This window comes from Hypanus sabinus, chromosome 3, assembly GCF_030144855.1.
Source record: "Hypanus sabinus isolate sHypSab1 chromosome 3, sHypSab1.hap1, whole genome shotgun sequence".
In the NCBI taxonomy this organism is placed as follows: Eukaryota; Metazoa; Chordata; class Chondrichthyes; order Myliobatiformes; family Dasyatidae; genus Hypanus; species Hypanus sabinus.
Genome location: NC_082708.1, coordinates 100137610 through 100151987, shown reverse-complemented (window position 1 = coordinate 100151987; position 14378 = coordinate 100137610). Strand labels below are relative to the sequence as shown.

The following is a 14378-nucleotide window of genomic DNA, read 5'->3' as shown; positions in this document are numbered from 1 at the left end:
GGTTAAGGTTTAAGGAACCCTTAGGAGACAGTGATCATAATATGATCGAATTCATACTGCAAATACGTAGAAGCACAAGTCACATAAATCAATATCGCAGTGCAATAAACGGAATTACAGAGGCATGAGAGAGGAGCTTGCCCAGGTGGATTGCAGGAGGATACTGGTGGGGATGATGGCACAGCAGAGGTAGCTGAAGTTTCTGAGAATAGTTCACAGGGTGAAGGATAGATATGACCCACTGAAGGTGGTGGTCTCAAATGGCAGGGATAGGAAACCATGGCTGACAAAGGAAGTTAAGGACTGCATAAAAGATATGGGATCTGCATAAAATGTAGCAAAAGTGAGTGGGAAGTTGGATGATTGGAAAATTTTTAAAACCCAACAAAAGGCAAGTAAACAAGCCACGAGAATGGTAAAATTGAAATATACGGGCAAACTGGCCAATAATATACAGCAGGATTCTAAAAGTTTTTTTCAGTTATTTAAATAGTAAAAGGGAAGTGAGAGTTGATATTGGACCACTGTAAAATATTTCTGATGAGATAGTAATGGGTTCAAAGAAATGGCAGATGAACATAAAGGGTACTTTGCATCAGTCTTTACTGAGGAAGACACTAGCACTGTGCCAGAGGTCTGTAAGTGCCAGGGAGCAGGAGTGAGTGCCATTGCTATTACAAAGGAAAAAGTGCTAGGCAAACTCAAAGGTCTTAAGGTAAATAAGTCACCTGGACCAGATGGACTACATCCAAGAGTCCTGAGAGAGGTTGCTGAGGAGATAATGAATGCATTGGTTATGAACTTTCAAGAATCACTTGATTCTGGCATGGTTACAGAGGACCAGAAAATTGCAAATTTCACTCTTCTCTTTAAGAAGGGAGGAAGGTAAAAGAAAGGAAATTATAGGCCAGTTAACCTAACTTCAGTAGTTGGGAAAGTGTTGGAGTCCATTTTTAAGAATGAGGTTTTGGGGTACTTGGAGACCAATGACAAAATAAGTCAAAGTCAGCATGATTTCCGTAAAGGGAAATCTTACCTGATAAATCTGTTACAGTTCTTCAAGGAAGTAACAAGCAGGGTGGACAAAAGAGAGGTAGTGGATGTCATTTACTTGGATTTTCAGAAGGTGTTTGAACAGGTACTACACATGAGGTGTTTAACAAGATAAAATCCTATGGCGTTACAGGAATGATACTGGCATTGATAGAGGAATGACTCACAAGAAAGAGGTAACAAGTGGGAATAAAGGGGGTCTTTTCTGGTTGGCTGCCAGTGAATAGTGGTGTTCCACAGAAGTCAGTATTGGGACCACTACTTTTCACATTGTTTGTCAATGATTTAGATAATGGAATTGATAGCTTTGAGACAAAGTTTGCAAATGATACAAAGACAGGTGGACGGGTAGGTAGTGCTGAGGAAGAAATGCAATTGCAGAAGGACTTAGTCAAATTGGAAGAATGGGCAAAAAGTGGCAGATGGAATACAGTGTTGGGAAATGTATGATAATGCATTTTAGTAAAAGGAACAAAACTGCAGATTATTTTCTAAGTGGAGAGAAAATTCAAACATCAGAGTTACAAAGGGACATAGTAGTCCTCATGCAAGACTCCCAGAAGGTTAACTTATAAGTAGAATCTGTGGTAAAGAAGGCAAAAGTTATACAGTCAGCCCTCCTTATCTGTGGGTTCCGCATGCACGGATTCAACCAACTGCGAATCGGGAAAACCCGGAAGTTCTCTCTCCAGCACTTGTTGTTTGAGCATGTACAGACTTTTTTTCCTTGTCATTATACCCTAAACAATGCAGTATAACAAATATTTTATTGTATTAGATATTATAAGTAATCTAGAGATGATTTAAAGTAGACGGTAGGATGTGCATAGGCTACTGCAGATCAGGATTGAAAAAATAACAGAAGTTCTCTCTCCAGCACTCGTTGTTTGAGCATGTACAGACAATTTTTTTCTTATCATTATTCCTTAAACAATGCAGTATAACAACTATTATCATAGCATTTACTTTGTCTCAGGTATTATAAGTAAGTCGGAACAGGTACATCCGGTATTATTTAGCATCAGTTAGTCAAAAGTTTGTCTTAGTATATAGTATATATTTTACTTTTCTGTGCATATAAAACACTTAAGAAATGTATGTATTTCAATAATTAAACCACTGCATTGCTCAGTAATAATTGTAGCTTTCATTGGGGCAGGGCCTTTCACATGCTCCATTATTCTCACTTTATCCTTTAAAATTTTTCCGATCGTTGACCGACTGTAGCCAAACACTTTTCCAATAACCAATGGCATTTCACCTCTTTGCAATCAGTTTATTATTTCCACTTTATTTTCAATCGTGATCGTTTTCCGGCAACGGAACAGAAATACTGCGGATTCAACAGCAACCACAAGCAGCGTGTCCCGAGCTCCGCCGGGTCCTAAAGTCCACTGCACTGAGACTGATTAAATAAGGGACTGAGCATCCGTGTTTTTTGGTATCCACAGGGGTCCCGGAACCAATCCCAGGCGGATAAGGACTGTATTGGCATTTATTTCAAGAGAAATAGAATATAAAAGCAAGGAGATAATGCTGAAGCTTTATAAGACATTAGCCAAGCTGCACTTCCGATATTGTCAACAGTTTGTGGCCCTGTATCTCAGAAAGGATGTGTTGCCATTGGGAAGAGTTCAGAGGAGGTTCACAAGAATGATTCCAGGAATAGAGGGGTTAACATCTGAGGAGCGTTTGGCAGCCTTAGCCTGTTCTCTCTGAAATTTAGAAGAATATGGGGGGATCTCATTGAAAGAGAATTTTGAAAGGACTAGATAAAGTGGACATAAAGAAGATGTTTTCTACAGTGGGGGTGTCCAGAAACAGTGGGCACAGCCTCTATATTGAGCAGTAACCCTTTAGAACGGAGCTAAGGAGCAAATTTTTTTAACCAGAGAATAGTGAATCTGTGGAATGCTCTGCCACAGACAGCGGTGGAGGCCAAGACTGTGGGTATATTTAAAGTGATAATTGATAGTTTCCTGATCAGTCAGGACATCAAAGGTTATGGCGAGAAGGTAGGTGCATGGGTTGAGCGGGATCTGGGATCAGCTATAGTGGAATGGCGGAGCAGATTCAATGGGCTGAATGGCCTAGTTCCTCTCCTATATCTTACAGTCTTATCTAAACTAGTACCTTGCATTAAGTCAGACTACACAACTGTGACCAGTTTGGTTACATGCAATTTAGTAAACTGTTTCAAAATTGTTAAATCTACTCAGGGAAAAAAATAAGCAAAAAAAAATGAACTCAGTGGAGAGCCAGCAGTTTCATAATATTTATTTTTGAGCCGAATGGTGATCACTGTATTTCCTTCATGTCCCTAGTCCTGTAGTTGCTCACGTTGAATGGCTGGATTATGGAAAGGAACACTGCTCATTTCAAAGGCATTACCAATGCTGTAGAAGTGCAGTTGAGTGTGGGAGCTGTTTTTTTTTGCTGCTTAGTGGTGGAAATGGCCCGGCCTATCACAGGTAAAGCCCTCCCAACCACTGAGCACATCTACATGAAACGCTGTCACAGGAAAGCAGCATCCATCATCAGGGACCCCCACTGTCCAGACCATGCTCTCTTCTCGCTGCTGCCACCAGGAAGAAGGTACAAGAACCGTAGGACTTGCAAAGGGTTTAGGAACAGTTACTACCCCTCAGCCATCAGGATTTTGAACCAAAGAGGCTAACTTCACACAACCTCATTTGCCCCATCACTGAAATGTTCCCATAATCAATGGACTCGCTTTCAAGGACTCTTCATCTCATGTTCTCGATATTTATTGCTTACTTATTTATACTATTGCTGCTTCTTTTTTGCATTTGTACGGTTTGTTGATTCTGCACTCCGGTTGAATGCCCTAGTTGGCCAGTCGTGCATTGATGCTGTCATGGTTTCTATACTAATATATTTGTTGAGAATACCCACAAGAAAATAAATCTCCGAGTTATATATGGTCACATTTATGTGCTCTGATAATAACATTTACTTTGAACTGTATTTGTATGCATCTTATGGCTTTTTAGTTAATTTTAAGTATTTTCAAAAAATTATTTCTATCTCTGAATTGTTTTTAGAGGTGTTTAAAAAGCAGATAAAAAAGGGTCTTGACAGCAGCAGGGCTTTCAAAATCCATGAGGGTCTAGAGGATGGAGCTAATCAGGGTATGTTGGCTGATGCCTAATAAATGCTTGGGAGGTGCTCCAGCCCTTTTCACCTGAAGAAGCGATGTGTGGGCAGGCAGATATCGTGGGTGACAAGTTCAGGCAGCTGAGCCAACATTGCCACAGGCATCTTGCCAATAATGTACAACATGAAAATATTACTAAATATACAGAAATCATATGCAACAATTATCAATGCTCATGTAAGTCCTGTAAGTTAGTACTCAGGGATTATGCAAGAATGTAATTAAACTGAATCATAAACTAAAAATGTCCAAAATTGGTAACTTTCAAATGATTTTTTTTTAACTTTAACCTGAGGATCATGGTAGCTACTGGATAAATTCTGCAAACTTAATAAAGTTCAAGAGCCACTGTTGCCATCAGGTGGTTTTGTGAATTAATTTGACATAAATGATGAGACTACTCGAGATTACTCGGTTATTTTCTGCTCTATGTGGAGTTATTAATCTGAATAAATTCTATTTTGGAAGGATGAACGAGAAAGAAAGCAATTACTTAATAGAATGAGATTTCATACTGTATGGTATAAAATGAACTGGGGTTCTATTTGATGAAATATGGAGAGCAAGTAATTAGGAAGGATAAAGGAATGCTGATCTTTATTGCAATAAGTACGGAATACAAGTGTAAGGAAGACTTGATGCAACTTTAAAATACGCTGGTGCAACAACTCCTGGAGTTTAAGAGTGCTGGAGTACTTTGGTCTTAAGTACGTGCTTGCACTAGGGGTAGTGTAGAGAAAATTCACTAGGTTGGTTCCTGGGAGCAAGGGATTGAGCCGGTCAAAACACAATAAGATGAGATATAACCTTGTTGAAACTAACAAAAAATGTTGGAGTGAAGGCCAAGCAGCATCTATGGAGAGAAATAATGAGCCAACGTTCCAGGCCAAGACCCTTCATCAGACCTAAAATGTCAGCTCTTTATTTCTCTCCACAGATGTTGCCTGACCTGCTGAGTTCCTCCAGCATCTTATGTGTGTTATTTGCATTTCTAGCGTCTGCACAATCTTTTGTGTTTATGACTTGTTGAAGCAAATTTAGCAATTGGAATGTCACAGGGACCGAGACACGGTGAAGAGCTTGTCTTGCATACTTTTCACGCAGGTCAAATCATTACACGGTGCACTGAGGTAGAACCAAATGCAAAATAAAGTCTAACAGCTACTGAGAAAGTGTAGTGCAGGCAAACAATATGATACAAGACTATCACGAGGTAGATTGTGAAGTCAAGACTATCTTTTCATACTAGGCAACCAGAAGTATTATAACAGAGGGATCTAAGCTGCTCTTGAATGTGGTGGTGCATGCTTTTGGACATTGTTATCTTCTGCCCAGTGGGAGAAAAGGAAGAGGAAATGTTTGTGCTGAGTGGGTCCTTTGATATTCTGGCCACTTACAGAGGCAGTGAGAAGTACAGTCAGAGCCCATGAAGGGGCAGCTGGTTTCTGTGAAGTTCTGAGCTGCATACATTTCTCTGCACATGAGATACTGAAGAGGATAAGACAGGGTGAATGCTGAGATGTTTAAACTAAAGAGAGTATTGAGAACAAGGCGACTCAACTTCAGAATAATGGGTCATTTTGTTGAGTTTGAGATGAGAACAAATTTCTTCTCGTGAGTTGTCAGGTTTTGGAACTCTGTTCTTCACAGCAGCTGTGCAGAGAGTCAATGAACAGATTCAAGGTGGAGAAAGACAGAGAATTAAACAACAAGGGACAGAAGGAATCTGAGGAAAGTAGTGTTGAGGCCAAGACTGAATCAGCTTGATCTCATTGATTGGCAGCAAGGGCTTCCTGGTCTCCTTTTGCTCCTGTTTCTTTTCTTCTTTAATTTTCATTTTCCCATGAAAGCTCATTACACTGGAATTTGCTGTTCATGTTACGATAGAGTCCTTCCCTACTACATTCAACTAAAAATTTCTGCTCAAGTTAAAGGATACAAATTTTTTCAATTAAAATTATGAATGCAGAAGAGAAGATGCATTACCATTGAGATAAACCTCAACTTCTATTAAAGGGCATAGTGATGGCACAATAGGTAAATTACTGAGCCTCCAACGCAGGGCCTGGACAAACGCTAGACAATAGATTTTCATAAAATCTCTCTTCACTCAATGATGTGCAGGAAAGTAGGGAATCTACCATCTTTTCTGAGATATGGACTATCTCAAAGCAATGGAATAAAACTACAGATACTTTCTCAATCACATTCTCCAAATCCACTGGCAGGGTAAGGAAACCACAACCTCTATCACTGAGACTCTGCTGGTTCCAATAGACAGGCCATGTCAATCATTACACCAGACTACTGAACCAGACACTCTATCACAGCAACAGTACCAAGAAAACTATTTAAAAACATTCCTCCCAATTCATGGGAATTTCTGAGCTGTCCCTGCTCAGGATGGGAATGAGATCCTTGAGTACAGGTATCAGGAATGCACAAGAGCTCAACATAAGTGGCAGAAGAAACATTCTTCCTACTAAACCATCCTGTCCACCCTGTTAAGTACTTCCTGCTGTACTTATGACAAAATCTGCAGGTCCCATTTTACCTTCATCAGTTACTTCAGAACTCCAAAGAAAAGAATGGAAACAGGCCATCCCTGACCTCAAGGAACATATCTAACAAAAGAAGTTTTATATTTGAATAAATATAAGAAATACAACAGATGCTGGAAATCCAGAACAGCACACATAAAATGCTGGAGGAACTCAGGTCAGGCAGCATCTATGGCGGGGGTTCTCAGCTTGGGGTCCACCCATCCCTTGCTTAATGGCATTGGTCCATGGATTACAAAAAAAGCTTGGAAACCTTGTTCTATGGTAATGAACAAGAGTCAATAGTTTTTGGTAAGCACATCTCTACCTTCCCCCCTGCCCACTTTCCATCTTCCACAGGGATTGCTCCCTTCGTGAATCCCTTGCCTATTTGTCCATTCCCACTAATCTCCCTCCTGGCACTTATCCCTGCAAGTGGAAGGAGAAATACACGTTCCCATTCACCACCTCCCTCACCTCCATCCAGGTGATGCAAAACTTCACCTAACAATCTAATGGGGTTGTCTACTGTGTCTGGTGCTGCCGATGCAGCCTCCTCCACATTGGTGAGAGCTGACGTAGATGCTGGACCACTTTGTTGAGTACCTTTGCTCCATCTGGAAAAGCAGGATTTCCCAGTGGCCAACCATTTCAATTCCAATCCCTATTCCGATTCTGACATGTCGGTCCATGGCCTCCTCTATTCCCACAATCAGGCCACTCTCAGGCTGGAGGAGCAAAATCCCATTTTTCAGCTGGGTAGCCTTCAATCTGATGACATAAACATTGATTTCTCCAATTTCCGGTTATTTTTCCCCTTCCCGCTTGCCTCTTCAATTCCCCTCTCATCTGCCTATGACCTCTCCCTCCCCTTTCTTCTCTTCTTTCAGAATCCTCCTTCTCCCATCCTTTTCCTTTTCCACCGATTCTTACTTCATTCCACCCCCCCCCCCCCACCCACACACCTGGATTCACCTATCACCTTCCAGCTTGTACTCCTTTCCCTCTAATAAGCTTCTTCCTCCTTCCTTTCCAGTCCTGATGAAGGGTCTCAGCCTGAAACATTCACTGCTTATTCCTCTCCATGTATGCTGCCTGACCTGTTGAGTTCGTCCAGCATTCTGGGCTTATTTTTGGATAATAGCTATTGTTGCATGTTCATGAACAAGAGAGTCTGCAGATGCTGGAAATCCAAAAAACACACACAAAATGCTGGAGGAGCACAGAAGGCTGGGCAGCATCACTGGAAAAGAATCCTGCCGAAGGGTCTTGGCCCAAAATATTGAGTTTACTCTTTTCCATAGATGCTGCCTGGTCTGCTGAGTTCCTCCAGCATTTTGTGCATGTTGCACGTTCATGTATTAGTTTCCCATTTAGATTAACATTTGCAGTTTAGTCCTTTAACTTTACCTTGATGTCTCCCAGTTTTGACAAGGATGGCCAGCTCGTCTACTCCTGGACTATTACCACTCTTTCTGTAAATAGTCATCGGACCTCCACCCAACTCAAACACTAACACTCAAAGCTTGACATACGCTTAAGATAATAGTTTACTCTGTGCATAATATTGTCACTCTTTATGGACATACATTCATCTAACACAGAGACTCCCAACTTTTTTTATGCCATGGACTCCTACCATTAACTAAGGGCTTTGTGGACCCCAGATTGGGAAATCCCTGATCTAACAGAAGAGTTTGCTCCCAATGGGCAACAAATGCAGCCTGTTGCTGGTGAATAAATAAATAAATTGCAGTCATACAAATAATTCATGATTGTGGAATCTTACCAGGCTGGATGTTTTCTCTAATGATGGTCACATGATCATCTCGATCTGGTCTTGTATGTTCATGCCAAAACCCGATCACATGGCCCAGTTCATGAACCACGATGCCAAATTTATCACAGTTTTTCCCTATGGATATAGCTTGGGGACCATTACCGCGTCTACCCACATAAGAACAACACCTATTAAAGAGAAATAAATTTAGATTTTAATCACAAAATATTTTCCAGTTGAGATTGCACTCATTAATAGGTCTGCTTACCTTTTGAGAAACAAATTTTGACAGAACTATTTGACTGAATTAAGTCAAATGCACTAGTAGATTCATAAAGTCTGTTAAGAACATAAACAGACTGCACAATTCCTTACAGTGACTGCCTTGATAATCAGATGATATATTAACAATGATTACAATCATAAGACCTTCAGTATCATTAGTATTTTATATGAAATTGTCAACAACTACTGTCCAAACATATGCAGAGTTCATATGGAGCTCGACTGCACAGGTCTGATCTTCCACTCTGTTCTTCCCCCAATTTTGGGGCAAGAGGTCTACCAAGGGGGGGGGGGTGGTTATGGAATGGAGAAGGGAGAAGTGATGCACTGACTAGAGGGACAGCAAGTAACAAATTTCAGGTTCAAGTTATATTCCATCAATTTGAGTTCGTAATCGAGCTGTCACTGCAAACAGTACTGAACTGGTGATGTGCTTTGGAGATGTTATCTTTTGAATGAGTCAGAAAATCTGTGCCCTTTCTTGTAAGGGGATATCCTGACACCCTTCAATGAAAAGCAGGTGATTATTTGCCCCCACCACCAAGAGCCCATCTCATTTTTATGGCTAAGTACTAAGTTTTTCTTTTCTCACACAGAATACTAATAGGTCGTGGACTTCAGAGTAATATAGACAATGACCTAGGAGTAATAACTCAGAGTTTTGTTAAACCCAATTTTCCACTTGTACTGCGGTTCAGTGTGCTAGGTTTATCATATTGGGTAATGGCCTGGTGGCAGATTCCAGCATGTGCTGTTTCAATAGGTCATTAAATTCAGGTTCAAGCTCATTTTTATTACAATCTGACTGCACGTGCACATATACAAACAAATGAAACAACATTCCTCTGGACCACAATGCACCCACACAACATATATCACAAACAGCATAGAAACCAAAATACTCACTTATTGAGATACAGTGCAGAACAGGTCCTTCAGGCATTTCGACCGCGCCACCCAGTAATCCCTTGATTTAATCCTAGCCTAATCACAGGGCAATATATAATGACCAATTGACCTACATTACATCTTTGGACTGTGGGAGGTAACTGGGGCACCTGGAGGAAATCCACATGGTCATGGGGAGAACATGCAGGAATTGAACCTGGGTAACTGTGAAGCATTGAGCTAACCAGTACGCTGCTGTGCCATGTTATAAGTTAATAAACTATTATTCAAAATGTGTGTAGTAAAGCGCAGCACAGCTAAACAGTAAACAACTCACTGTCTGAGTGACAAGACCTCAGTGGTGGCAGGGTCACAGCCTGAGGGAAGAAGCTGTTGCCCAGTCTGGCAGTCCTAGTCCTGATACTTGTGCATCTCCTTCCTGACGGCAGTGGGTCAAAGAGATTGTGGGATGGGCAGTAGGGATCTGCAACACTGCTTCCAGCCCTTTGTACACAACACTCGCAATAAATGTCACAAATAGGTGAGAGGGAGGATTAAAGGGAATAATGTGAGAAGCAAAGAGGTGATAGGTGGAAAAGTAAAGAGCTAGGGAAGAAGGAATCTGATAGGAGAGGAGAGGAGACCAGAGTTGGGTATCACAGCTTTGTGCTGCACTGGAGTGCAGCCTCAGCCTCCTGCTCCATTTACTGCCCCTGTGGCAGGGTGCATATATACTGCAGGGCAGACTGCTGAACCGCCTGCTCTGAAATTTAAAGAGGAGTCATTCTTCAGGAATCTGGAATGCCCTCTAGAACATAACAAGTGGGCAATGATTTTTAGATTTATCCTATTGTTCAGATAGAAAATTAAATAGCATTTAATTCACAATCTTCAAGTTTCTGGAATGACTTTTTACACAATTTAACACAGTATTAAAAATAAATGATAATGCTTCTTAAGTAAGGGACGATTTTTGTACAGTGATAGAACGCTGGAGTCCCCTGATATAACTTCAAGGCCCCACTGTTGAGATGACTACAGCTGTTTGCCAGGCTACAAAGTTGCCTTGAATTCTCCAATTTCTGGTAATTCCCTCCCCCTTTCCCAGGTCCCTCTCTGCCTCTTTCCCCTTTTAACTTTCTGCTTTTTTACCTCTACAGTTCTTTCATGCTTATCCCCTCCCCCCTTTAAACTGGATTGGTTTTCCACCTGGCGCCTCTAGGCCCTACCCCCTCCCCTGTCTCTATTACTGGGCTTCGGCCCGCTCTTCCCCCCCATTCCTGATGAATGGTCTCGGCCCAAAACGTTGGCTATTCTTTTCTCACGGATGCTGCCTGACCTGCTGAGTTCTTCCAGCATTGTGTACGTACAAAGTTACCTCAGTTTCTCCTTTCGGATAGGACAGGGATTCCTAATCTGGGGTCCATGAACCCTTTGGGCATCTGTGGACAGATTCTAGAGGTTTGTGGTGAACTATGTGCCTGTCGGGACACGCCCCCTGCTGACTGCTCCTGTGGCTCCTCCCACAGGCCCCTGTATAAAGGAGATCTGAGGCCTGACGCTCGGCCTCAGTCTCCAAGACATTGTATGATAGACACTCACTCCTGGTTCCTTCTTCCAGTCAATAAAAGCCGATACCTCGCCTTACGTCTCAGTGTGAGTTATTGATGGTGCATCAAGGTTCCGTGAACTTGCATGGAAAAAGAATTTACATCTTCATTTTTACTAACTTCTAGCTGAAAGTTAGCTTTACATTCAGTTTAGTTATTTTTTTTAACTGTATTTCAATACAATTGGTTTATTTTGTAATCCTATGTATTTTACTTTATATGCTTAAAGACATTATTCTGAGAAGAGGTCCATAGGCTTCACCGGACTGTCAAAGGGGTACATGGCATAAAAGTTTAAGAACTCCTGGTGTATGGTCATGTGAATGAAGAACTGCTTTAGCCGCTGGGTCCACCCTTCATTGGTGAGCCAGGCCTGCATACACAATGGGTTGCTGCAGCTATTCTGCAACAATCTGCCATTGAGAAGATATGCAGAGCAACAGCAACAGGGTAGTTGCTTCCCATGGGCATGTAGTTCTTGGAAACCCCTTTGAAAGGTGAAATGCAGTAAACTCCCGATCCTCAAACGGGGACTGGTGCAGAATGTACTGTACAAGACTAAGAGGAATCGTCTATTACCTAGAAAACAAATGAGTTAACAGAATTGCCTTAAATAAGCAGATGCATTATTGAAGCAAAGACATTGATACAATGCAAGAGAATGGAATGAATGGTAAAATGAATATACAGTGGATGTCCTGCCGAAGAGTTTTGGGCTGAAATGTTGACTGTACTTCTTTCAATAGATACTGCCTGGTATGCTGAGTTCCTTCAGCATTTTGTGTGTGTTGCTCAGATTTTCAGCATCTGCAGATTTTCTCTGTACACTGGATTTCTGATTAGTTTGGTCACATCAGGAGCAGTACAATTTGACCCAATTATATAGTTGCCCAACAGTTAAAAGTTTTTTAAAAAGTAAAAAAAAATGGAAAAGACAAACTACTATTTAACTGAATAACAAGTTATGTATTTAAATCAAATACAGAACAAATTCAAACACTACCAGAATCAGAATCAGGTTTAATTTCAACGGCATAAGCAGTGAAATTTGTTAACTTAGCAGCAATACATGATAATATAGAAAAATATAAATCAAACAATTACAGTAAATATATAGGTATATTAAAGTCAAATTAAAAATAATGCAAAAACATAAATAATAAAAGTGAAATAGTGTTCATAAGTTCAATGTCCATTTAGGAATCAGATGTCAGAGGGGAAGAAGCAGTTCCTGAATTGCTGAGTGTGTGCCTTTAGGCTTCTCTACCTCCTTCCTGATGGTAACAGTGAGAAGAGGGCATGCCCTAGATGATGGGGGTCCTTAACAATGGACGCTATCTTTCTTAAGTACTGTTCCTTGAAGATATCTTGGATACTATAATGACTAGTACCCAAGATGGAGATGACTAATTTTACAGTTTTCTGTAGCTTCTTTCAATCCTGTACAGTAGCCCCATCCCATACCAGACAGTGATACAGCCTGTCAGAATATTCTCCATAGTACATCTGTAGAAGTCTTCAACTTTCTTACCGGATAAACCAAATCTCCTCAAACTCCTAATGAAATATAGCCACCATTGTGCCTTCTTTATAACTGCATCGCTATGTTGGGACCAGGTGAGATCCTCAGAGATCTTGACACCCAGGAACTTGAAGCTGCTGACGCTCACCACCTCTGATTCCTCTATGAGGATTGGTTTGCATTCCCTCGTCCTACCCTTTCTGAAGTCCACAGTCAGCTCTTTGGTCTTACTGACGGTAAGTGCAAGGCTGTTGCTGTAATACCACTCAATTAGCCGCATATCTCGCTCTGGTACACCTTTCTGTCTCCATCTGAGATTTTATCAAAAATGGGTGTGTCATCAGCAAGTTTATAAATGGCCTTTGAGCTATGCCTAGCCACATAGTCATGGGCATTGAGACAGTAGAGCAGTGGGCTAAGCACACATCCTTGAGGTGCACCAATGTTAATCGTCAGTGAAGAGGGAGATATTAATACCGATTCGCACAGGTAGTGGTCTTCCAGTAGGAAGTTGAGGATTCAGTTGAGGGGAAAGGTTTAGAAGCCCAGGTCCCGTAACTTGTTGATCAAGACTGTAGGAATGATCGTGTCCAACACTGGCCTATAGACGATGAACAGAATCCTGATACAGGTGATTGTATTGTCCAGGTGATCTAAGACCATGAAGAGCATTGAGATCACATCTGCCATAGACCTATTGTGGCAACAGGCAAATTGCAGTGGGTCCACGTCCTTGCTGAGGCAGGAGTTGATTCTGATCATGACCAACCTCTCAAAGCATTTCATCACTGTAGATGTGAATGTAACAGTACGATAGTCATTAAGGCAGCTCACACTACTCTTCTTGGGCACTGGTATAACTGTTACCCTTTTGAAGTACATGGGAACTTTCAACCAGAGCAATGAGACATTGAAAATGTGGTACCAATACTACTGTGGTACAATGAAACTGTATGTTAGTTCTCAGCAGTTGGTTTGGTGTTTGTCCATCGTGTCTGATGACGACAGGAAAACTGTGCAGGGGAGTTTTTAAAGTGGAAATGCACTGGGGCAGTTCCACTCTCTTGACCTCAGAAGTCTGGGTTCAGTGGTACGAAGATCACCACAACTGGGATCTTCTTTGTTTGCAGTGATTGACCATGACTATTTCTCTGCCACGTCTTGTCCTTCACTCTCTAGAGCATTGCAGAACCATCTTCCTGGCTATTGGATCTCATCTGCCCAGCCCACTGGAGCTGACTTCATACGCTAGGACAGGCATGTTCCTATCTCACCAGGGTACAAGACATCTAGGCTACCCTCACCTGGCACAGCCCATCTGTCCAAGTGGTGTACCAGGGTCTGCCCACTGTCGCATGGAAACAGCTACTTGGAGGCAGAGGTGAGAGCTGAGTGTACGTTGCCACGTTCTTGTGATTGACTGTAAATTAGCCAGGGGTGGTAATGGGGACGTTCCCACTACCGTTAAATGCTCCTAATGGTATGCACCTCAAATAGCCTCTGATAACCAAGCTCCTGGCCT

The 14378-nt window shown here is 41.6% G+C and overlaps 1 protein-coding gene across 5 annotated transcripts in view; it reads right to left on the bottom strand.

The window, feature by feature from the left end:
• Positions 1-14378, bottom strand: part of tll1 (tolloid-like 1) — a 393309-nt gene that overhangs the window by 196354 nt on the left and 182577 nt on the right. For all 5 annotated transcript variants that reach the window (XM_059964873.1, XM_059964872.1, XM_059964869.1 and 2 more), the window contains one exon: positions 8561-8739. In XM_059964873.1, the coding sequence (XP_059820856.1) occupies positions 8561-8739 (179 nt within the window). The remainder of the gene's footprint in view (positions 1-8560; positions 8740-14378) is intronic.